Source organism: Seriola aureovittata, chromosome 15, assembly GCF_021018895.1.
Source record: "Seriola aureovittata isolate HTS-2021-v1 ecotype China chromosome 15, ASM2101889v1, whole genome shotgun sequence".
Taxonomy (NCBI): domain Eukaryota; kingdom Metazoa; phylum Chordata; class Actinopteri; order Carangiformes; family Carangidae; genus Seriola; species Seriola aureovittata.
Window position 1 is genome coordinate 18,630,467 of NC_079378.1, and position 23,096 is coordinate 18,653,562.

General features: G+C 41.9%; 1 protein-coding gene across 27 annotated transcripts in view; it reads left to right on the forward strand.

Annotated features, from left to right (window-relative positions):
• The window catches only part of dlg2 (discs, large homolog 2 (Drosophila)), a 213,284-nt gene that overhangs the window by 137,080 nt on the left and 53,108 nt on the right, over positions 1-23,096 (forward strand). For 26 of the 27 annotated variants that reach the window (XM_056398380.1, XM_056398385.1, XM_056398384.1 and 23 more), the window contains 2 exons: positions 21,506-21,559; positions 22,222-22,272. In XM_056398380.1, the coding sequence (XP_056254355.1) occupies positions 21,506-21,559; positions 22,222-22,272 (105 nt within the window). Of the gene's footprint in view, positions 1-13,296; positions 13,765-21,505; positions 21,560-22,221; positions 22,273-23,096 lie in introns of those variants that run through there. The other variant, XM_056398405.1, reaches the window with a different exon arrangement.

Sequence of the window (23,096 nt, forward strand, 5' to 3'; positions counted from 1 at the left end):
GGCCAAGTGTGTAGTATCAGGATAAACAGAAGAGGCAGATAAACTAGAAGCACAAAAATGTCACATGAAAACAGCAGAAAGCAGCAGTGCAGGATCAAACCAACAGGCTCACAGGGCAAACACATATATCAATAATGAAACCATCCACTGCTCCATTGACTTTATTTTTTACATTTATTCATGCTGTGTAATTAGAAGAGCTTAGCTGTTCCAGGTAGCCTTGTTCTGAACTGGTGCTGGGAGCTTTGTTGCTCCTTGAAGAGCTGAGAGGAGAGCAGAGGCTGCTGCTCCTGAACAAGCCTAAAAGAGAAGAGAAAGAACAGAGGAGATCTGGTTTTGTCTGGTGACACCCTGGGGGGTCACATAGGACAGCGATGGGTAGAGATGAGCTGTTTTTCAAGTGAAAAAGTTTTAGTACTGGCTGGTACTCTCCTTTCTGAGACTAATATATATTGTCAGTGTAAACAAGTTGCCTCAGGTTTTCATTTTTGTTTGTGTGGTGCTATTACCAGCTCAGTCAAGATGTTGGCAATTGTGAATGCAAAAATGTTAAGCTTGAGTGGGATATACGTTAAGCAGTTGTATTGGTTACATTAACTGATTGCATAGCACTAAGCTTGGCTCCAAATAGTTGCTATTTGCTCTCTACTCTTTTGTATACATGACCTACTGCATTTACAAACAAACTAATTTACAACAAAGTGAAATTGGTTAAACATGACTTTGTCAGAATGTCAGAACTGAACTTTGAGAACTTAACAACAATTTCACAAATGCAACTTCACAGTTCCCAGTTCTTTGCTGCAAGCCTTTTCTTGTGAAGGAGCTGCAGGACGTGTTGCATTTGCATCATGAAAAAACAAATTTGTTATGACACTTGCAGTGAAACAAAGAAACTCTAAAAGATTTTGTTTTTTGTCAATATTGTTATTGAATGTTAGATAGTAAATATATTGTACTGCTGCAGCAGTGTTCATTAGGCCAACAAGCAAAGTTATCACAATGTCCTAGTGTTGTCTGATTGATTATACTGCTGGTAACACTAATAAACACATTTTCTATTTTCTATATAACTGTACATGTAGAAAGCTGGGTGATTTCAGACTTTGTTCCAAGGCCACATACAAATGATAAACTGTGCAACAGCAGTGCAGTTTAAAAGTGATGACAAGGAGAAAAACACAGAAGTCTCCAGAGGTGACTGTGTATTTGAAAACCAGTAGCAGTACAGTCAGATGACTGACTTATTCAAATACTAACTAAACTAAATTTTGATTTACAAGACACTGTGCTGTCAGCTCTAGCTTCACACCCTGACTTAAAATATAATCCATCATTCTTTGTTCTATCCCTAAACATGTTTTGCAGAGCCAACATATGGGTGAGGGCACAATAGGGTTTATATCATAATGCCCTTGTCTTAGAGATGATCATAGAAAGTCTCAACCATATTTACCCTTTATCTCATACTGATTATCCATGTGCTCTGGGTAACTGGGTCTTTCCAACATGCTGAATGCAGCACACTGTCAGTTTATTACCTTGACTCACTCAGAACAAATGGCTTATACAGTCTGTTTGTCATTATCAGCTCTACAAATCAAAGACAGAATCTGTGTTTTTTTTGTTTTTTTATCTTAGTTACACACCTACACTCACCATTCACCGGAATTAAACGACCAGTCTGATCCAGAATAAATGACAAATTTCTGTCTTTTTCTATGTATCAGTTTTGCTACTCTGACACAGGTTGACTGGCTCACTGGGACGACTCTCAGCCCTCCAGATGGCTGGTCCATCTTTATGCTAAAATGTTTTGTTCAGAAATACAGTTTGATGTGTTTGAATTTTTGCTAAAGCTGGAGATGACAGCGGCCATCAGGCAGTGAAGGAGTGGAACATGTGCTGAGAACAAACAATGTTGTCAACAACATTGACAGGTGTTGTAAATGTGGATTAGAGTCAGTACAAAAAAGGCTGCAGCATTTCGTGTCCTCCCCTTCCTTCTTAACATTATTGTCAGATGTCTTTGTGAAGATAGCAGTGGATTTTCCTGAAGGATTCAAGTTAAATGCTGCTAGTTAGTCAGGCCTACAGATTGAAGCTGAACTGTAACTGCCCCCATGTGGCAAGTGAGGTGTACTGTATAAAATGCAGAGCATCTCACTGCACTAAAATGTTTCTTAGACAAGGTTTCAGTGCAGCTTTAGTCCATTGGCAGCTGAAGAAGGTTGTTGTGTTTGTTTCCTAGATTCAACTTGTACTTCCAATTACAATGAATGCATTTACATTAGTATGTAAATGCAAATGTTCCTTTTAATCAATGCATTTTACACTTGATGCTCTATAAATGTTTCTATGTATATATTTTAGGTAAAAATATACCTTTATAAAAGCATTCCTTTTGGCACCACTTGCGTGTTGAGTTATGCAGTGAAGCATTAGCGCATTTTGATTGAAAATGTCTTGTAAAAATCATTTGTGGGGAGTGATGGCCCAAACTGGTTAATCAGGCTTTCATAAATGTCCTGTAATGTCTCCTCCATAAATGGCAAACAGGCCTCCCGTTGATGGCACAGGAGGGAAAAATGGCCCATCAAAGCAATTCGACTTAACTTCCATGGGTCCTCCTCTTCGTTGCAGTTTAGATTGTGCTCTTTAGCGACAGTGGCCTGAGAGATGTTCAGTCAAGTGGCACCGACACACTAAATGACCTTTCAGATTTTGATTAGCTCATCCCGAGTTGGTATCAAGGGTCAAATGGTATCTGGGTGTAGTGACAGTGAAACTCAGACACACGTTTTCTGCATGCTCACAGACATAGCACAGCCGATTAGACTGTACAACATAATATGGTGGAGACAGTATTACACGTTAAAGAGTCAGAGATCACATCAAGTAATATACAACCTGATTCAACACCATGAGGGCTGTGATAGCCGTCACTGAGGTCAATAGAAAGTTGTTATCAGACAACAACAAAATCATAAGCTTCTTTGAGATGCAGTCTGCAGTTCAGATATGAATAATGAGATTGTTGCCTCAAGGGCTTTTTACAAGGGTATGCAGCTATTTTAGGTGCTAAACAATCAAATGCATTAGTCTTAATTAACTAAAAGATCACAGGTGTAATGAAAGAAAAAATGTGCGTGTGTCCTGCAATATCTACTTTAAAGTGTTCTTGTTCAGAGGAGGAGGGGATGAGAATGCATACAAATAACCATTGCACCTGATTTATTGCTGCTGGCTGACCACTGCAGCAGATGAAAGTGACACACACACAGAGGCAGAGAGACAGTAGCCTGGCCCAACCTGCTACTATTAAATATGTTGATAAGAGACTGAGAATCTTGATATCTCACTGATATAATCCAGCATCATCTTAAGGTTGTAATGCACACTGGATGGCAGAAGATTCAGATACAGAGAAGACACACTACAGTCCAGTCTAAAATGCAAACTCTTTAATCCAGTAAGGCGGGCAGGGTCATACACAGTTCAAAAACCAGGCAAACAAATCAGGCAAGGGCAAAGCAGAAATCCAAAAATACAAACCGGGTCATACACTTACTAAGAACACTAGGAATGAATGCAAGAGAGACACTAGGGGGGAGCGATGACAATCTGGCAAAGAGTGAGTGAATCAGAGGAGTATATATACACTGACTGACGAGCTGATTAACAACACGTCTGCCCCTGACCCCTCTCTAGCTCAGGAAACAGGGGGGGGCTGATAATTGTAGACACACTGGAACGGTGGAGGAGACTGGGAGGGAATTGTGGGTATACTCCACCCACAGCAGCTGACGACACCAGAGGGATTAAGCGATAACCCAGCGGACATCGCGTCAGGGACATGGACCCCCTTCGGTACCCGCTGAACCCAACCCTCGATGTCTCCGGTGTCATGTATGTTAGTATGACAAGAGCATCTTGACCCATAGAAGGTCTTTGGGGAAGTGTATAGACGTAACGTGATGCAAAGGAGTATTATGGGAGTTGGGTCATCTGGGCGCGGGAAGCTATGGGAGTGTTGATATCTATGGTACTGCTGCTGTTCTAGATTAAAGTTATAAATCTACATATAAGCCTCCATCGCCATCTTTTACACCAGGTAACGGCTCTGATCATGCAGGCTGTGGGCAGGATGTCGGCTGGGTCCTGGGGGTGGTCTTTAGTGTCGAACTGTCGGGACAGGGTGTCAAGCTTGGAGTTTTGAGAACCAGGCAATGGGAGATAGTGAAATTAAAGCTGGTAAAAAACAGTACCCACCTTGCCTGTCTGGTATTGAGTCTCTTAGCCCCCAAATGTACTCTGAGTTTTTATGGTCTGTCCATACCAGGAAGGGTTGTCCCATCCCCTCCAACCAGTGCCACCTCTCCTTTAGTGCCCCCTGGATGTACTCCTCCATAGCCTTTATCTCAGAAGCAGACAGGGAGTAAAGGTGCCCCTTAGGAGGCGAGGCCCCTGGGACAGTCATAGGGTCGATGTGGGGGCAAAGCGGTGGCTTTGGTTTTATTAAACACCTCTTTAAAAGGTCCATGTACTCCTGGGGCACCTTAGAAAGGTCAGGGGAATCAGCAGAAGGGGTAGCAGAAGAGGAAGAAACACTGGAAGAATCAGTCAAAAGGCAGGATGAGTGAGACTCAGGACAAGGCCAGTCTATGTGTGGGTTATGTTCACACAGCCAAGGTTATCCTAGACTCACTGAGAACTGTGGTGAGTCAATGATGTGAAAAGTGTCTGGGCAGGGCCTGGAGCTAGAGTCATAGGGCAAGAGCTCGATCCATAAAACTCTCGTCTGCACCATAGTCAATGAGGACAGAGAGGTCGACCGGGGAGGAAGCAGCAGCCAGACTAACGGGAGGACGAGGAAGCTGGGCTCACCATTAGACCTCCATTTACTGTCGGGCCTGCCCTTTTAACGGACAGGAGGTGATGTAGTGGCCCCAGTTGCTGCATTAAATGCATCTGCCTTCCCGAAGGCGGTTCTATCGCTCCTACAGGGACAGATGAGCTCTTCCCACCTGCATGGGCTCCTCCTGACTGGTTGGGGGCATTGCTGCTCCTTCAGTTGGCGGCGAGAATAGAGGGATGGGTTGGGGCTCCAGAGCAGTGCTGTGCTGCCTCCACCAGTTGGTAGTGCACACCACAGTCCAGTCTAAAATGCAAACTCTTTAATCCAGTAAGGTGGGCAGGGTCATACACAGTAAAACAGTTCAAAAACCAGGCAAACAAATCAGGCAAGGGCAAGACTGAAACCCAAAATCCAAAAATACAAACCGGGTCATATACTTACTAAGAACATTAGGAATGAACACGAGAAAGCAAAGCAAACAGAGATAGCGATGACAATCTGGCAAAGAGTGAATGAAATACAGGAGTATATATACTGACAGACTGATGAGCTGATTAACAATAGGAAACAGAAAACAGGTGTGGATGATTGCTGGCTGGATCACTGAACAACTTTACAGGAATAGAGCAGACAACAGGAGTGCATATAAATTTTCAAAACTAAACAGGTTTCTGCATGAGTCGCTGTAAGGTGGTACTTGTTTTGCATGTATGCAACTTTTGTTTTAGGATGTGAAGAACCTTAGGTAAACTGCTCACCTTTGGGGTGAGCAGGGTGCCAAAGGATCCATTACACGTCTGTTCTTATTGTTATATTGTTGTTTGTTGGTTTATCTACATCTGGCAAAGATTTTGGTTATATACGCCTCTAGGGGGTTGGAAGTAATAAAAGTGACACACAGAGGTAAAGGTCTCTAGGTCAACAGACGTTATTTATATCCTCCAGAGCAACATACTATATAAGCAGTTCAAGTTTTGTCATTGAGAGAGACTTGGTGTACCCTGCACCAGATCTGTCCTTCGTGCACAAATAAACCAGCCAAATTGAAGTTTTGACTTGGTCTTGGTCTGATTGTGTACATTTTTTCATCTTTCGGTCAAGAGAAATCATCTTTTTAGTGACTAAAAACTTACCTGACTCTACACTGACATGTGTACATGTTAATGGAAGCAAATAAATGAGTGTAATACATGAATCAATTGATATATTTATGAGGTTGTTCCACAAACTTTAAATAGAGACACACAAGCCCAAATGTCCTGCATCTCAACATCCACCAGCATATTATGTTTTCAACCTAGAACACCTTGCTGTGTTTCTCAGCAATAAACTTAACCTTTAACAACATGAAGCGAGTTTGATTTTTGTATCTTGTTTTTTTTTTATTATTTCTGTTTTAATCGGTGGCAATCTCTGAGATTCAAGGAGACAGGCAAGCAGGGAGAAGCATGCTGATGAGGTTTCAGGTTTGAATGCTGTTACAGGACAAACATCATTCTGATAAATGTCTGATAATGCTGTAAATATAAATCTAGTGGTCATATTGTATCTTGACAGTTATAACTCAGCCTCTAATGTCCTGTCCTCTTCTTCCGAGATGGGTCGCAACTGTTTTCTCCATTGCCGATCTGAATTTCATATTTAGGAATAACTTGCAATGTAGTATAAAAGCAGCCAAACAAAAATGTTAAACGTTTATAAAGAAGAATGGAAACAAAAAATCTGTAGGAAGCCAAAGCTTAAAAATTACATCCAAATTAAAGATGATTATTATACAGAACCATATATAAAACTAAATCTGCTGAGAATGCAAAGGTCTTTGTGTGCTCAGTTGAGAACTGGTACTTAACCACTGGCAATGAGTTATCAGATATAAAGCTACTCCAGAAGAGCAACGTTTTTGTGTTTTATGTGATCTTGGTGTTGTTGAGGAGGAATTTCATTTTGTATTCAATTGCCCTCTGTAATCTGAGTTAAGGAAATATTTGTTTAACACAATTCAATCAAAGAGTCGTGATCTGTATTTGCTGTCCAAGGCTGTTACGTTAATTTGGTGCAGGACTTTATGATAAACAATTCAATCAATGAATCAGCCTTCAAATAGGGGTTTGATCAAGAGCATAGAAAAGCAGGAAAACAACAACTAATGACATTAGACATGTAAGCAGACCTGAAGATACATGGACGAGTGAAAGAGGGATATCAGAAATAGCGACTGAGAGGTCTGTTTGTTGATTTTTGCTTCTTTTTTTTCTAAGTATCCATCTACCCAACCATGCCCCCTACAGCCCACACACTCTCTATCTATCACACACACACACACACTCAGGCTGCCCACTGACGCTGCCTCTCCTATGAGAGCATGCTGTGCACTGCCTCAGTCAGCTCTGACGAGGTATTATTCTTCATCACTTACTGATTTGTGGCTGTCACCTCTGTTAGATGGAATAGGTAATGATAACGCCCACACATACTAAAGCATCACGCTGCAGACCATGTGATGACAGAACTGTGTGGTGTAGAAAAACATAGCTAACAATAGCTAAACCTCTTTCTTATATCACAGCGTGGAGGACTGGTCATGGTGACCTCATCTCCACATGGGAATTCAGAATAAACATGGTAGACGTACAGTGTTTCAGCTGCTGTGAAGCATGCAGATTATTTTGTTTTCTCACATCACATATGATGTTGATGCTGAAGCAGCTGGATGTTTTAGCATCATTTACTTGCAACTAAAAGCCCTGTGACCCTGATTTCTAACTGAAAAAATGGGTGAGATGGGAGTCGAGAAATGCAGTTTCTGATCAGATCAAATCAGCATGCTCCCAGTAATTGTCATTTCATTGTGCTCTTCAGCTGTGAGGTTGGGTTTCAGAAGTTTGGATTAATGTGAGGACCAGTGGCTTCTGGGAGTGGTTGCACTTTTACTCTCTTCGTGTTTTTGTGTTCTTGAATCCTTGGAGAAAGTTCTTGTGGCATAAATAATAAAATCAAGGTCAATAACTTGAATCAAAGTCAAGGACTTTGATTCAAGTTATTTTTCAATATTAATATTTTTAATATTAATATTTTCTTAATTTAAGAAAATGATAGACAACTGAAGATCCAACATTTATGGTGTCCAGCTCATGAGGCAGAGCTCAGACCCAACATACCGGGGCTTTTTGTGCCTTTATTGATAGTGCAGTAGAGAGAGACAGGAAATGGGGAAGCCGAGAGAGGGGAAATGACATGCAGCAAAGGGCCATCCGAAGCGGGACTCGAACCGGGGGCCAACTGCAGCAGGGACTTGTAGCCTCTACACATGGGGCGGATGCTCAACCAATTGAGCTACTCAACGCCCCAACCCAACATACCTTTAACGGTAATTCTACTGGAGCAGGATGGGGGATAAGAAGAATGGCTCACCGGTGTCCCCCTGGCAGCTCTGGACAACAAGCACGGAAGTGACCTGCCTGCCCACAGTAAATGCAAAGACCCATACGAACCAGACACTGGAGTTCATCAGGGGACAACCTCATTCTGTCAGCCTGCATGGCCTCCTCTGTGCAGGCTAGTGAAGAGGGGATCCAACACTTGAGAGTGAAGACTCAGGGGTGGAGTACGAAACTGAAATGGAACCACAAGGTGATTTGGACTGGGAAGAGGTCCGGCAGGAGCTGGAGACACTGGAGCTGCTGCCCTCTGAGGCTGTGAGGATGGTCGAAGAGGGGGTGAGTAGAACGTCATGGTGGTGGCTCTGGGCTGGAACACAGGGAGAGTGGCCCTGGCCTATTCTTTCCCTGCGTCTTTCTCTCAGGTGATTATCTAGGTGTATGGCTAACCTGATTAACTCCTCTAGGCTAGATGTCTCATCCCTGGCAGCTAGCTCGCCTTTAATTTCCTTCTTCTTCTTTGCCCTGAACAGAATGATCAAAAACTTTCTACATCTCATCAATAAACCCCAGATAATTATTACACAATGGAAGGTTATTCAGAGTGAGAGCTGTAGTGTTAATACCACAATTTAGAATCTGCTTTGGTTGAAAAGGGGCACCAGTGTTCTGGAAGGACAACAATGAATTACTTTAAATTATGATAAATCGATCAATCTCATATCAGAAGCCACGACTTCTCGGTTCAATGGATCCCCAGTCTCTACTTCAAAATAATACAGCAGGGCAACAACTCAGTGTTCATGTTTGGGTGGATGAGAGACAGACAAGATGGCGCCAGTGTGTCAGGCGGGCCGTCAGCTGATCCAACTGTTGTGTGTTTTTCAGCTGTTTCTAACACTTGTTGCACATACCGTCAACACTCTTCTGGTGTATGATCGCCAAACGCTGCTAGATCTGAGAATTACCACCAAAAAACATGTCAAATTTGATAATTACGGGAAAAAAAACTGACCCTCATTTCTTATCGGATATCCCGACATACCTCCGCCGCACTCTTGCGCCACCCCTGCGGCGAAAACGGCACCGACGCCGGGGAAAACGTAGCGGCTGTCTTGTGAGGCTGAGGGCTGCGTTGGTACATCGTGACCGGGGTGGACATGGAGCGTCGCCTGTGTGTCTCTCCACGTTCCCTGGACCCTGTTGCTGCCTGTTTGGTCCCGGTGGCAGGCTCGGATGTGGTGTTCCAGCCCCTCGGACCCTGCTCTCCTTGTCTGCGCTGGCGCGGAGTGAATCTGGAGATCCTGCGGCCTCTGTGTCGGACCTCCTCGTCAGCTGTTCGCTCTCGCCCGCCAACTCCTGCCGGGTTTGGTCTCGTCAACGCCAGATCACTTGGGAATAAATCATTTATCCTTAAGGATTTCTTCATATCCCGGGAACTGGATTTTCTCTTTATCTCCGAAACTTGGCTGAGTGTTGGTGAGTCTTTTACAGAACTTTTAGATGAAGAGTGCTGCTATTTTAATTCAGGCCGAGGAGGAGGAATTGTGACTGTTTTTAAGAGTGACTTTAAGTGCAAACAGATATCGCTGTCATCCTCCTTCACCAGCTTTGAACTGAGTTTGTTTGAGCTGGGGCATTCTCACAGGTGTTGTGTGCTGTGGTTTATCGGCCTCCCAAATATAACAGACTTTTTAACAGATTTTTCTGTGTTCTTGGCTGATATTGTGCCTAAATATGACAGGGTCCTTATCGTTGGAGATTGTAATATTCATGTGTGTTAGAAAACCCTTTGGCGCGGGACTTTTTAAACATCATTAACTCTTTTAATCTTGTGCAGTCTGTACCTGGGCCTACACATGAACGTGGTCACACGCTTGATCTTGTTTTATCTCATGGTTTTTGCCTGTTTTTAACCTGGAGATCTGTGACGCTTTTTTCTCGGATCATATGCCTGTACTGTTTGAAGCTGCTGTTTGCTGTCAAACATTTAAACCTCGCGCTGCTGCTCGCGCATGGCGAGTTATTAACCCTTCCACTGCTGCTCACTGCTCGTTTGGAGCAGTGGGTGGGCATCAGTGGCACAGCACTTGAATGGTTCAGGTCCTACCTGTCACATCGAACCTTCTGTGTCAGCCTTGATGACGCTGTGTCCTCCACTGCTCCCCTCTCATGTGGGGTACCACAGGGCTCTGTCCTTGGCCCTCTTTTATTTTCCCTCTATCTACTCCCACTTGGTTCCATTCTCAGGAAACATGGCATTTCTTTCGATTGCTATGCGGATGACAGTCAGATCTATGTCCCCCTAAAAAAGTCAGACTCCTACAGTGTTAAGCCATTGCATGAATGTTTACATGACATTAAAGCTTGGATGTCTCTAAACTCCCTGAATTTTAATGAAAAAAAGACAGAAGTCATGGTGTTTGATGGCACTTCTGTGACCCCCCTGGTTGATCTGGGTTCTTTGGCACAGTATCACAAGCCAACTGTGCACAATCTGGGGGTGAAAGTGGACACAGAACTAAAATTTGATAGCCAGATTAAAGCTGTGGTGAAGTCAAGCTTTTTCCAGTTGAGGCAGCTGGCAAAAATTAAACTAGTCCTTCAGAGAAAGCACTTTGAGACAGTAATCCACGCCTTTGTGACCACTCGGCTGGATTACTGCAATGCACTTTATATGGGGGTTAGTGCGTCCTCCATTTCCCGTCTTCAGCTGGTGCAAAATGCTGCTGCACGTCTTTTAACTGGCACAAGCAAGTATGAGCACATTTCACCTGTTTTAGCTTCACTCCACTGGCTGCCCGTCCGTTTTAGGATTCATTTTAAAATTCTTTTATTTGCTTTTAAAGCCTTGAATGGCCTTGCCCCACCTTACCTCTCTGAGCTGCTGCAACCCTACACTCCCAGCCGCTCTCTCAGGTCAGCTGACCAGCTGCTCCTGATAGTACCTAAAGCTAGGCTTAAGCTCAGAGGTGAACGAGCGTTTGCCGTTGCAGCTCCAAAACTGTGGAATGGATTGCCGCTGCATATTAGACAGGCCTCCTCACTGTCACATTTTAAATCTCTTCTTAAAACCCACCTCTTCTCTCTGGCTTTTGACACCATGTAGCGTGTTGCATCTTGTGTGAGCAGTGCACTTTAATTTATTCTATTTATTTTATTTGTTTTTATCTTATTTTTATTTGATTTTATCTTATTTTATTACTTTTATCCTATTGTGTCCTTCATCGTTTTATTGTGTTCTGTTGTGCTATTTATTGTGTTTTTTATCTTGCTGTGCAGCACTTTGGAAACCTTGTGTTTGTTAAAATCGTGCTCTATAAATAGATTGGATTGGATTGGATTAACTAAACTACTATCTACAGAGTAAATACAAGGTGTAATAATCATAAAGATAAAAATAATAATGAAATGAGCGGTGTGATAAATTGGCAACAGTGGGAGAGAATATGTTATGGCTATACACTATGACTATACAGCTAATGATGCTATGTATACGAATCAGATTTGATGATTAAATATTGCTATATTTCAACATCAACCCAGTCATGAGCAGGGGGTTAAGACCGGCCTACTGTGAGTTGCGCTGCAGCCGGAGACCCTCGGCTGAAACCCAGGTGGCTGTGGTTGCTGCTGTAACCCTGGAGACGCGGGATCTAGGTGGATTCTCCTGGATGCCGTGTCAAGTTATCACGGTGATGGATTCTGCTGGTGTCTCAGCGGTTCAGCTATAGTGGAGTTTGCCAGGAGACTTTCTGTCTCGAGCACTCTTGTTTTCTGGTAGACTTCTCTGCAGGCGGTCATGGGCAGATGTGTTATCTGCTGGCATCTCGTTGATGCGAAAAAAACTCTAATGCACTTCACTTTGGCTGGATAACTTCAGAGGAGACTGGTGTTGACCAGATGACTGTAAAACTGTCAAAAATCTTCAAAAAGTAAAACTTGAATTTCTGTTGTTTTGCTTCAGTTGGTCTTGACGTGGCTTATAAAAATAGAAGATTGCGCATGTAGACAAAAGACGTGGCAAAGAAATAATAAAGGACGCGGACAAAACGATCAAGTGCAAAAATGGCTAAGAGCTGTGGCTAAACTCAGTTAACCAAATTGACCACCAGAGGAAGGCAGATTTTTATCAGCTTGTTTTACAAGGAGATGGGGATGAGGTGACGTCAGTAACGATGATCTTAGCACCGGCCACTGATAGACCTACGTTAGCCAGGTAGAAAAAGTTTCACTCAGAGTGCAGACAGAAAAACTTCTTTGTTAAGTTTCAAATAACAGACAGCGAGGCTCGGCAGCCTCCAGCACGCATAGCAAGTGGGTATTACTTTGAGTAAGTTTGTAGGTCTGGGACGTTCAATAAAGCACAAGCACTTTCATTCACAATTTTAACCGCAAGTGACATATTACTGCCTTACAAAGTTGTGTGGCAGATGTATTCATTTCTGCAGCTTAAAGTAACAGAGCGCTTAAACTCTCAAGGAAACGTTTTTGTTTAGCTTCTACTCTTTCACCTCTCAGATGCAGCCACTACTATAGCAGCAGTCCAGGGATTTGTAGTTCAACCCCCCACTGCCTCCAATTCCCAGCAGAACAAACCATCACTTGTTTCTTCCCGAAGGTGCGGATGCTATCAAGCTGCACTGCCAGTTGAGTCATTTACAGAGGGCTGGCAGCCAACACACAGACAGCTCTCTCTCTCTCTCTCTCTCTCTCTCCCTGTCTCCTGCTGTTTGTCTTGCCTCTCCCCTTCCCATCATTCTCTCTTGTTCATCCCCCTCCTTCTCCCCCTCTCTCACCCCAAGTCCTCTCTCACTCAGCTCTCCTCTCTCCCTCCCTCCAGCTCAATTTCACTCTCATCAAGTATCTCCCTCTATCCCTCTCTATCTCTCTCTTCCCTGTTACTTTCTACCCTGTCTCTCTCTCGCTCTCATTTATCATTCTCCCACTTCAGAAGCTCTGACACACACACATACAGTCACACACGCCCTCTGTAGCCTATGCAGCTACAGCAGCCAGCCAGCCAGTTGGTTCATTCATCATTCATTTTGTGTGAGTGAGCAACTCGTACATCGGGCAGGACCGTGTCTTGTGTTTGACGACTGTACTAGTAAACCTTCAGAAGAGGAACAAAAAGAAGCTAAAGACAAAGTGGTGAACTGAGCAGTGGTTAGTATTGCATGGCAGCAGTGTGGCGGCAGCATGACTCTTTACCTTAGCAAACAGCAGAGTTGCTTTGCGGACCTGGATGGAAGGGGGGAATGCCGGGAAGTGCCATGTTCCTTCAGCTGGCATCAGCAGCAGCCTAGCAATCACCACCCCCATCACCCATGTCTGCGGTACCATTATGGATCCGTCCCTGGCGGCGCCACCCTTCCCCGAAAGGGGGGTCGGATGGCGAACTGGCATTTGGACTGCATGTCCTCCCGGACCTTCAGCCGCTTGGTGGAAGTAAGAGCCAAGGGGGGGAGCTGTGACCTGTGGCCCTCTGAGTGTGGCTGTGTCCAGAGCTGGCAGGAACCTTATCAGGTAAAACTTTCATGCTGTTGGACAAATCTGGACTCTCTTTCTGAATTAAGGTAAATTATGATGTTGGAGATTTTGTTACTGCGCTTTTTGATGAAGGAAACAAATTCATCCCTTTGTTGAATGGCAGTAAGGACTTCTATCATTGACGGAGAGCCTTCCTTTTCTCAGCAGCTTGAGAAAATTTCATTTAAATCCTTCTAATCCTACTGTAAGGATCTGCTAACCTGAGGTTTGTCCATCCTGAAAAAACGGAATGCTCTTCTTCCATATGAATTGATTCTATATGAATTACAAATAGTGCGTGTTTGTGTAAATTTTAGTGTGAGTTCAGTCCAGTGTACTTTGGTTTCCTCTTGAGGGGGTTCTGATGCCGGACCTCCCTGTTCAGGCTTGTGAAGAAGCTATGGAAATGTTTTATTGGCGTGATCCCAGTGAACCCCAGTGATGGTCTCATACTGTCTGTTGTCCTCCTTTAATATCCAAGTGAGGCTTCTACAGTATACAGTTGCTGTAGGTCATATCATATCTGGAAATCAATTATGAAAGCTTTTTTGTGTGTTGGTGTTGTCCTTCAGAAGTGGTGACTTATAGGATTGTATCTGTGTTAATGACATTATACTGTCAAGAGGCTGTAAAGGTGTTAAAGTTTTATTACTCACATCTGCATCTCCATTGAAGTCATAAGTCAAAATTGCTAAGGTTTCCTTTTGTGAAAGAGACTTAAAAGTGTAGCTCTTATCTTGAGCTGATATTTTGTTTCACATCATTGAGTCTAGAGAAACTGAGGGTGTGAACAATAAAATAAAAACATCACATGACATAGGACGCAAGTATAACCAAATCGGGTTACTGTTTGGAGCAACTCAGAAAGCCATATCAAAATATGTCAGTCAGAGACTTAAACATGGAGTGCATTAGTCACAAAACCCGCAATGTTAAGATATGCAGCATGAACAGCCTTCCATCAGCCCTACTGTGCTATGTGTGCTACACATGAGAAGCTACACTGTGAACAGAAGAACAAGGAAAAGCATCTACAAATCAAAGCACAAGGTTCAAAAGGTGCTTTCCGATACTTGGTACTCAAATGTAGTTGTTTGTGTTTATTATGCACACGCCCAATAGTTTCTAAATATAGAAAATACTGATGTGATAGCACTGTTGAAATAGATTTCAAGGGGTACCGGGTCAACTGGGTCTGCCATGCATTCATCTAATCAGAAATCAGAGCAGTGAACCAGGCCTGTAATCTGTATCTCCTCACCAGAGCAGAATTATTTGTTGAGAAGACAGAGACACAAGATTTTCAAGTGCAGAGAAAAATATGGGTGTGGCAAGAAATCCAAGCATTGTTCTGGGATGTTTTCCCAGGAGCCATTTGATGATTTGCTCAGTGGGCTGCTATTGGCTAGGTTTTCTTCTTGAAATATTGTATTAAATGAGCAAACTTCTGTTTTGCTTTGTCTCTTGCTGCTTGACAACAGGCGACAGTGATTATACTTGTTAGGAAAAACCTCATGGAATCTTTCCTGCTGCAAAGTAAGTGACATATCTAAGATCATAGGGAATAAATGGAAGGAGAATTCAGCAGTTAGCAATATAAAATGTGGTGTACAAAAACTCTTAATGTTTATCACCATTAACAACATAGAAGCCAAACAAACAGACTGTGATATACAAGTACTGTACATCTCCTCAAAACTTTATCGTGTCCAAACATTGCCCAGATGTGTAAAAATGATAAAGGACATGTAGCCTAAACACATGTTTTTTTTTTTAATTTTTTAGGGTTTACTGTTGTACAATCGGAGTGTACAGCTCTAAAGACAGAGTGCTCCTCTCTATAATAACTGTGTGAATGTCTGAGTCTGAGTATTGTCTCAGCAGGATTCACCTCATTACTGACATATATTTGATGTCAATATACGTAGGAGTTTCACACTTTCTTATCACCTTTTAAGAACCTTCTGTGTATGTTAGTGAGATATTTGCTGTACATGTCAAAATGACTAAAAGATGTAAAACATCTGGTGGGTATTCCAGAAAGCAGGTTTAGTGAAAACTTTGAGTTTCTTAACCCTGAAATTACGGTTTTCCCATTCCAGAAACTGAGATCACTTTACTTCTGAGTCAGTTACAACATATTCTGTGAAGCTAACCTGCTTGCTGGCAGGTTTTCTTCAACAAACCCTGCGTTGCTGTCTGTCTGTGCCCCTCCTAAGCCTCTGACAGGTGCATCTTTTCATCATTCATACTTTCTGTATCAAAGCGCAGATCGGAGCAGATTCATTTAAAGAAATTCATGTAGAGAGAAGATTAAAATCCTGATTGCAGTTATATGTCCACAAAGTGTCAGTGTTTTAATCTAAGTTCAGGATGAAGCCTCCATGTGTAGCCTAATGTTTGAATATCATCGCTGTCTCTGTCCGCACGCTGATTGATTGATTACAAAAGAGATAATATTAGTAAAGACAGGTCTTGAGTAACTAACTAATGTCTGTCAGATTGTCAATCAGTTCCTCTGCAATGTAACATTTATTTAACGTTCATCACTGTAAGTAAAAAGAAAATATGTGTGAAGCTTTAGACACAGACTGATCAATGAAGAAACATTGCTTATGTTCTGATCGGTCGCACTGAACAGTCCCATCATAGCTGTCATATCACATTGTAGATGATGTTGTATTTCTGAATGAGGATGACAGTAACGCAGCTGAAAATAGGCTAGGTAACATTTAAAAACTGAACTAAATGTAGGCTAGTTTAAGCATTTCTGTCACTGTATATTTTTTATTTAAAATATGTTGAAATATAGTCATTGAATGTTGCTGAGCAAAGTTTTTATACTTTATTTTTTATAGCCAATTTATATACTGTATACAAAACTAATATACTGCAAAAGAAAATCATAACTGTGGATTTAATTGCTGTGATTTTGTTTGTGCAACCATAGCACGAGTGAAATTGCCCCAGGCAAGGCCAGTGGGGGGTAATGGGAGGTCATCCATCATTTAGCTGAGGGAAATGCCAAGCAGGGAAATTGCAAGGGGGAGCAGCAGTTAGCATTATCTGTTCTTTTGCTATTTCCATGCCTTTGTGATATGGAGCTGGACATTGGGAATAAGATGGAACACAGGTACATAAGATAGGAGATAGAGGGAAAATACCTAAATTCTAAAAGAAGACATATTTCGTAGTCTGCAGTAGTAGTGATAAACTCTAAAGACACATTTTGAAATGGAAGTTTAATATCAGAATCACTTTTTCTTGTCACCAGTCACATGCAAAATTGGTTGGTCTTGGACTTCCAATATGAACATAGTTTCAGTCACATTTTATGTTTCATCATTCCTCTAGCCTGGCTTATCTGTCCATTGCCATCACACTCTTCCATCTTCTTCCCCTCACCCTTACCGTACTCCTAAAGCATCCACATCTCACATTGTGTTGTTGACTATTTTTAAATGAGATACCAGTGAATTATTGATACAGTCCTGTTTTCATGAACCACTATACATAGAGGTGCCGCTGAATTATTGAGCAAAACTCAACACGAGCACAAGACTGCTGAAGAAATACAAGCAACTCGCTCTATAAACATATCAACTATCTGATGCTGCATCGTGGCTCTCTGCAGCTTTTCATCATAGGAATAAAGGGTTTATATCTTTCTGGTCATCCAGTTAGAGCTTTGCTATGTTTCGGCTGATGAATGTGTCACCTATGTTCTCTTCAACGCAATAGTAGAGTTTATAAGTAAAGGCAAAATACACAATATTGTAGCATCGTGGGTTCAAATAGAAAACAGTCCATCCACATATTTATTTTAGTCTTTGTATGAGAAAGTAGCCATGCAGGAGAGCATCTGGTCTGAAACGATCAGACAGCTGCCCCGGTTGATAAAACACTGCATTGAGCCTACATTGTTTGACTATTGAACTGTGAATGTTCTTATTTTTTTCTGTACTGGGAGGAATTTAAGTAGTAATTCAATATTATTAGGTCAGAATATTATCACTGGCATAGTTTATAGGTACCATATCATGCACAGTTTTGCCATGCTGCTGGAATAATGGCTTTATGTGCTACTGGAGGCAATTGATCACGTGGCAATGTGTGCATATATGTGGATATATGTGGATATATAGTGGCAGCAGTATCCAGCTGCAAAGAAGTGAAAATATATGGATATGGATATATGAATTTTATTATTTTTTTCATTTCTTCTTTTTTTAAAAATAAATTTTAGTTAAGATTAAATAACTTAATGTGACTGTGTTTTACTTCTCAGAGCTATGCTGTAGTATACTAAAGGCTAACCCTCTTCACTGCGGTACAGCTCACAGAGTTAGCATGCCTTTCCATGCTGTGAACCTGTGCCACTGCTGCGGACTCAACAGACAATGGTCCGCAGAGAGCATCCAGTGACAGAAATAAGAGTAATGGCAGAACCTCCTGACCTATAATCAGATTATTTGAGCTTCCTGCTCTCCAGCATAATAGAGAGAAATTTGCTGTCCATCTGTAACAGCTGTAAGTGGCTTTATTTCTGAGAAGAATTACAGCATCACAGAGGAGTAATCTACAAGTGGATGTATATGATAGTTGGCTTTTAACAAACATTTGTGGTGCTAACATGACATTATTATGATTATTTTAAATGTTGACTGTAAATCTCAACATTTAAAATGAAGTGCACATGCTGCCATATTGTGCTATTTTAAGTCAGAACTGAGTTCATTTTTGATGCGCTGTCTGCTCTCTCTAAGATCTCCTATGAAATCATTAGAGTTTGTGTATAGCAAACAAAGGCGTCTTAATCCCTCTCATCATTCCTCTCACAGACACTTTTTTCCTGCAGACATTTTCTGGCTTTGCCTTCCTGCACAGCCGGCCAACTCTAATGTTTCTCAATTTGTTAAATGCACTGAGTCACTCAGTCTTGCTGTTGTTGTCTGAATCTGTGATCAGACATGCACGCAGTTCAGACTTGCTTATTTGAATGAGCCATATTCATTTAATAATTCACATGAGTAGAAATGCTTTGGCATTAAGATGGGAGATGCTATAGATTAATGGCCTCAACACACAAACCAAGGAACATTAGTGTTAAATGTCCAGTTTATATGGTGGGTACAATTACTGCATTAAATACATACTGTCTTCTTCGAAAAGGTCAAATATCTTTAAATTGCTTTGTTGTTCAGCTTCACATATCACATATCCAATTCTGTATGTGATTTTCTTCAATTCTATTCTTCTATTTTAATCTTAAAATTATGGTTTTCATTGGTTTCATGGGGTTGAGAATTGAGCAGGAAGTTAACTTGGATGAAAGCAGACCTTAAACAAAACAGGGGAAAAGATCACAGAGGGAAATTCACTCTGTCTTGTTCACATTCACAAAAAATCCCAGTGGGCCATCAGGTTTTTCCTGTTCCTGTCTGTCTCTTTACCAGCAGTCTGTGTCATTCGGGGTGCAGGCCGATCCCAATGGAAAAGTCCAGGGCTGAATTCCTTTCCCAGTCCCACTGTGTAGTCTCCACTGTTGGAAAGCCTTACCAACGTCACCCTTCCCTCATAATAACACAGTTTTTCAGTTTTTGTTCCTCTGTCCTTCTCTTCTTCGACAGTTCTTTGGCCATCTCTCCTTCTTGACAGTGCAGTTGTGTTGTGGAGTTTACACTGTAGTCACACCGCTGGTAGACGTTCCTGCATGCACTCACATTAACATCACCACCAGTATCTAATCTGCCCTCCAAATCAATCCTGTTCAAAACTCCAGACTGTCTGGCGACATTGGAGGGGAAGATCGCTCCTTCTCCTTCCCCTGGTAATCATTAATTTGGCACTATCTGTTCAGATATCAGATTTACCATCTCCTGCTTCCGCTGCCCATCTCCCCTCCTCTTCTTTACTTTTCTCCTTCTTCTTTCCCTTTGCACAAGCTCGAAACTGTTGCTGATTGGCTAGAATACTATTGTGTTGCTCAATTAGAGCCACTTTTTCTGTTTCCCATTTCCAGCTCCAGGGTTGTGTAGGTACACACAATGATTAAGAGTATATTGGATTAGAATCACTTTGATAGATAATGATGATAATACTCATTAATTTTAAATCAAATCAAACTTTATTTTGAAAAAGAGGAAATTATTTTGATCAGAGGTGCATACAGGGGTGATTATAGATAAGACAGAAAATCCATAAAATGAATGAAAAAAATAAAATCCATAAAATGAACCACACAAGAGAAATGCCATATTGGCCTTCACTGTGCCTAAACATTTCACAGTTCATTCAGTTCATTGTATCACAATGTTATAACCAGTGACCAGTGTTTAGTGGACCCAGAAGCAGAACACAGACAGGTGAGCAAGTTAACTGGATTTATTGTAAAGGAAGGTAGCAACACACATGAATGATCTGGCAATGAGTGACAGAGGAACTGCAGAGCTGATGAGGAGGTGCACTGGCTGATGCAATCAGCAGGAGGAAAAGCAGCAGAGTGGAGCAGGTGAGGAGCAGGGACCTGTAGACCTGTAGCTTTGACCAGGACAATAACATAAATACATAGAGTTGGTTTGTACACCTGTCCACAGCAGCTCTAAATGTGCACATCTTCTCAAGCACAAGAAGAAACTGATAAATTGGATTCTGTTCATAGAAATGAGCGTCCACATGGTGCACCTGTGTGGCTGAGTCATCAACCAAGGGTCTTACACTTATTTATCAACCAGACAGTCCCGTTGAGTATTTTACCCAAGCAGCTGGCTAACATAAATGTAGCTGAGTCTCATGTCTGATGACCAAGCGAGAAAACCACCTCATCGTCAGCATCATGTCAGTGAGATACACAGCAGGTACACAGATTGTAGGGCACTCTGAGATGTCACAGTAGCAGGGATGAACATCTGTGTGTGTGCATACAGTGCAATAATTCTTCTACCTCATGGTATCACCACATGTAAAATATGTATACTTATAATGATGCCCTCATCTTTCACACACAATATGATATACTACTTATTTATTATTCTAATTGTGCACAGAAGAATGATCAGGTCTTTCTTCTTCTTCAGGTTTCTTCTTCTGTTGTGGCCAAAACATTTGCGAGTTCCTCTCTCGGGATTCTTGCCTTTAACAATCTGCTCATTTTCTACAGGCCATTGGGAGGAAGCATTTTGCGTATTCTGTGTACTGTGTGCTGTGTGTTATGACAGCAATATTATAACCTGACCGGAGGTCGAACTTCCAATATACAGTACAGACTAGAGAGCACTGCAGTGGTGCAGTGAAAGCTGTTAAAATAGGTTTTAAAATGTCTTTCAAATGTGAACATTTAGGTTTTCCAGGCCATCGTGGCACATTTCAACATAAACTGCAGTGTGTGAACTGTGTCACTTTGCTCAGCTGTGTCTTTCCTATCAGTAAGGTGTCATAATTTCATATCCGCACAAAAACTTACTACATCCACTTGTTTTCTACACATGTTCTCACCCCTCTCTCCTGAAAAACCCATTCAGCTATAATAACTCCGTCAGAGTGCTGTGCATGACAAGGGAGTGTTTATGGTGCCATCCAGCAAATGGAAGTCTGTTAAATTGTTGATGATACAGAGATCCACAAGCTTGCCCCCGGGATACATTTATGGAAAGTAGGACAGTGGTGGGCACAAGCGTCTCTATTACTAAAACCTAAGTCTCATCCTTTCCTTCCCCTTCTCTCCCTGTCTCTCTTACAGGCCAGCCCTGCCCCAATAATTGTCAACACAGACACTTTGGAGTCAGTTCCTTATGTGAGTCTCAACTTTTGTGTCTTTTATTACTGCACCTATTAGCCTTTTTCAGTAGAAGATCAATACCTGCAGCAGATTAAAGGGGCACATTAAAAAAAAAAAAAGAATCAGTCCTTTCTTCTCTACAATTGAGTTGGAGGTGAGATAGTGTGTATGATGTATTAGTTAAACATTTTGATTGTGTAACTTATCTTAGTAAAACAAGTAAGGTTGTTGAATTACTGATGTTTATCATGAATAAAAAAACAGCACAAGACTATAATAGAGTCTGATGCTACTCAAAAATGGTGTTCATCTGGGAATATAATATGCACATGCCTTATGCATATGCATAATAATGGAAGTGATCACTGGTTATTAATCATCTGAATGAAATATAGGATGAAACCAACTCCTCTATAGCTAATCTTCATGTTGCAAAAATAATGTTAAGCATCTCAAATTGTTTCCCTTGAGATGGGGCATATTTAACACAGAAAGCACAAGTGGCCCTGGAACACAACTGTCACCCTCAATTTAAGTATGTGGAGTTGGCCTTAGAGTTGCTTAACATTATCCTCTGTAAATATATTTCAGTAGACAGTAATTATCCAGCAGCACTGGCGTGTTTGAAGGATTAAAAATGTGAATGTCTTGGCTTAATCTCTTTTTTGTTTCTTCAGGTCAACGGCACAGAAATTGAATATGAGTTTGAGGAAATCACTCTGGAGCGGGTGAGTATCTCAGATCCCGCAGCTGTGTTTGACCTCAGTAAACCTTTGGGAACATGCCTCCACCGCAGTGTTCTCAGTTAATCACGAGAACACTGCGTCAAACGGTCTCCTGAAGGCTTTAACGTGCGCCACGATGCCATGATAGAGGAAAGTCAAAACATTCCTCCTGCTTTACAAAAGTATGTGCGCTCAGCATGTGGCTTGGTAATCTGCATATATATATATATATATATATAATGAGCTGCTATCTGAAATGGATAAAACGATTTGTGGACTAAAGCAGATGTGGCACAGTTGGCATGAACTTGAATTAGACAGAAATACAGGCTCAATGAATACTAAACCAGCACAGAGTAGAAGCAGTTTTGACAGCGCCAATACAATCGGAGCACATAGAGAGCCAGGGCAACAGCAAAGGTGAAAGCCACCAACCAACCAAAAAGAAAACCTGCACTAAGATTTAATGCAGACAGTAGTCAGCCCCTATCCATATTCCTGTACCCCTATATTTATCATGTGATGATGGCCAAGCACGGACAGGTCTGTGTGTGGTCCCCTCGAGTCGTCGCCTTGGAGAGATAAGTAGCGTTTTTTAATTCAGTGTTGGCGGCAGCGAGGACCCGCAGGCACACTCAGTAGGTTTTGTTTAATCAAGAGCAGCTGCTGTTCCCATCAACTTACAACTTAACTCGATCAAAGCTTTTCTTTCATTTTGTGATTTGACTTCCAGGGGATTTTATTTGCAGAGAGAATTCTAAATACAATATTCCACAGCCAGGTTAACTCAGGAGAGATGCTGTGGCTTACAGGAGGATACCAGGGCC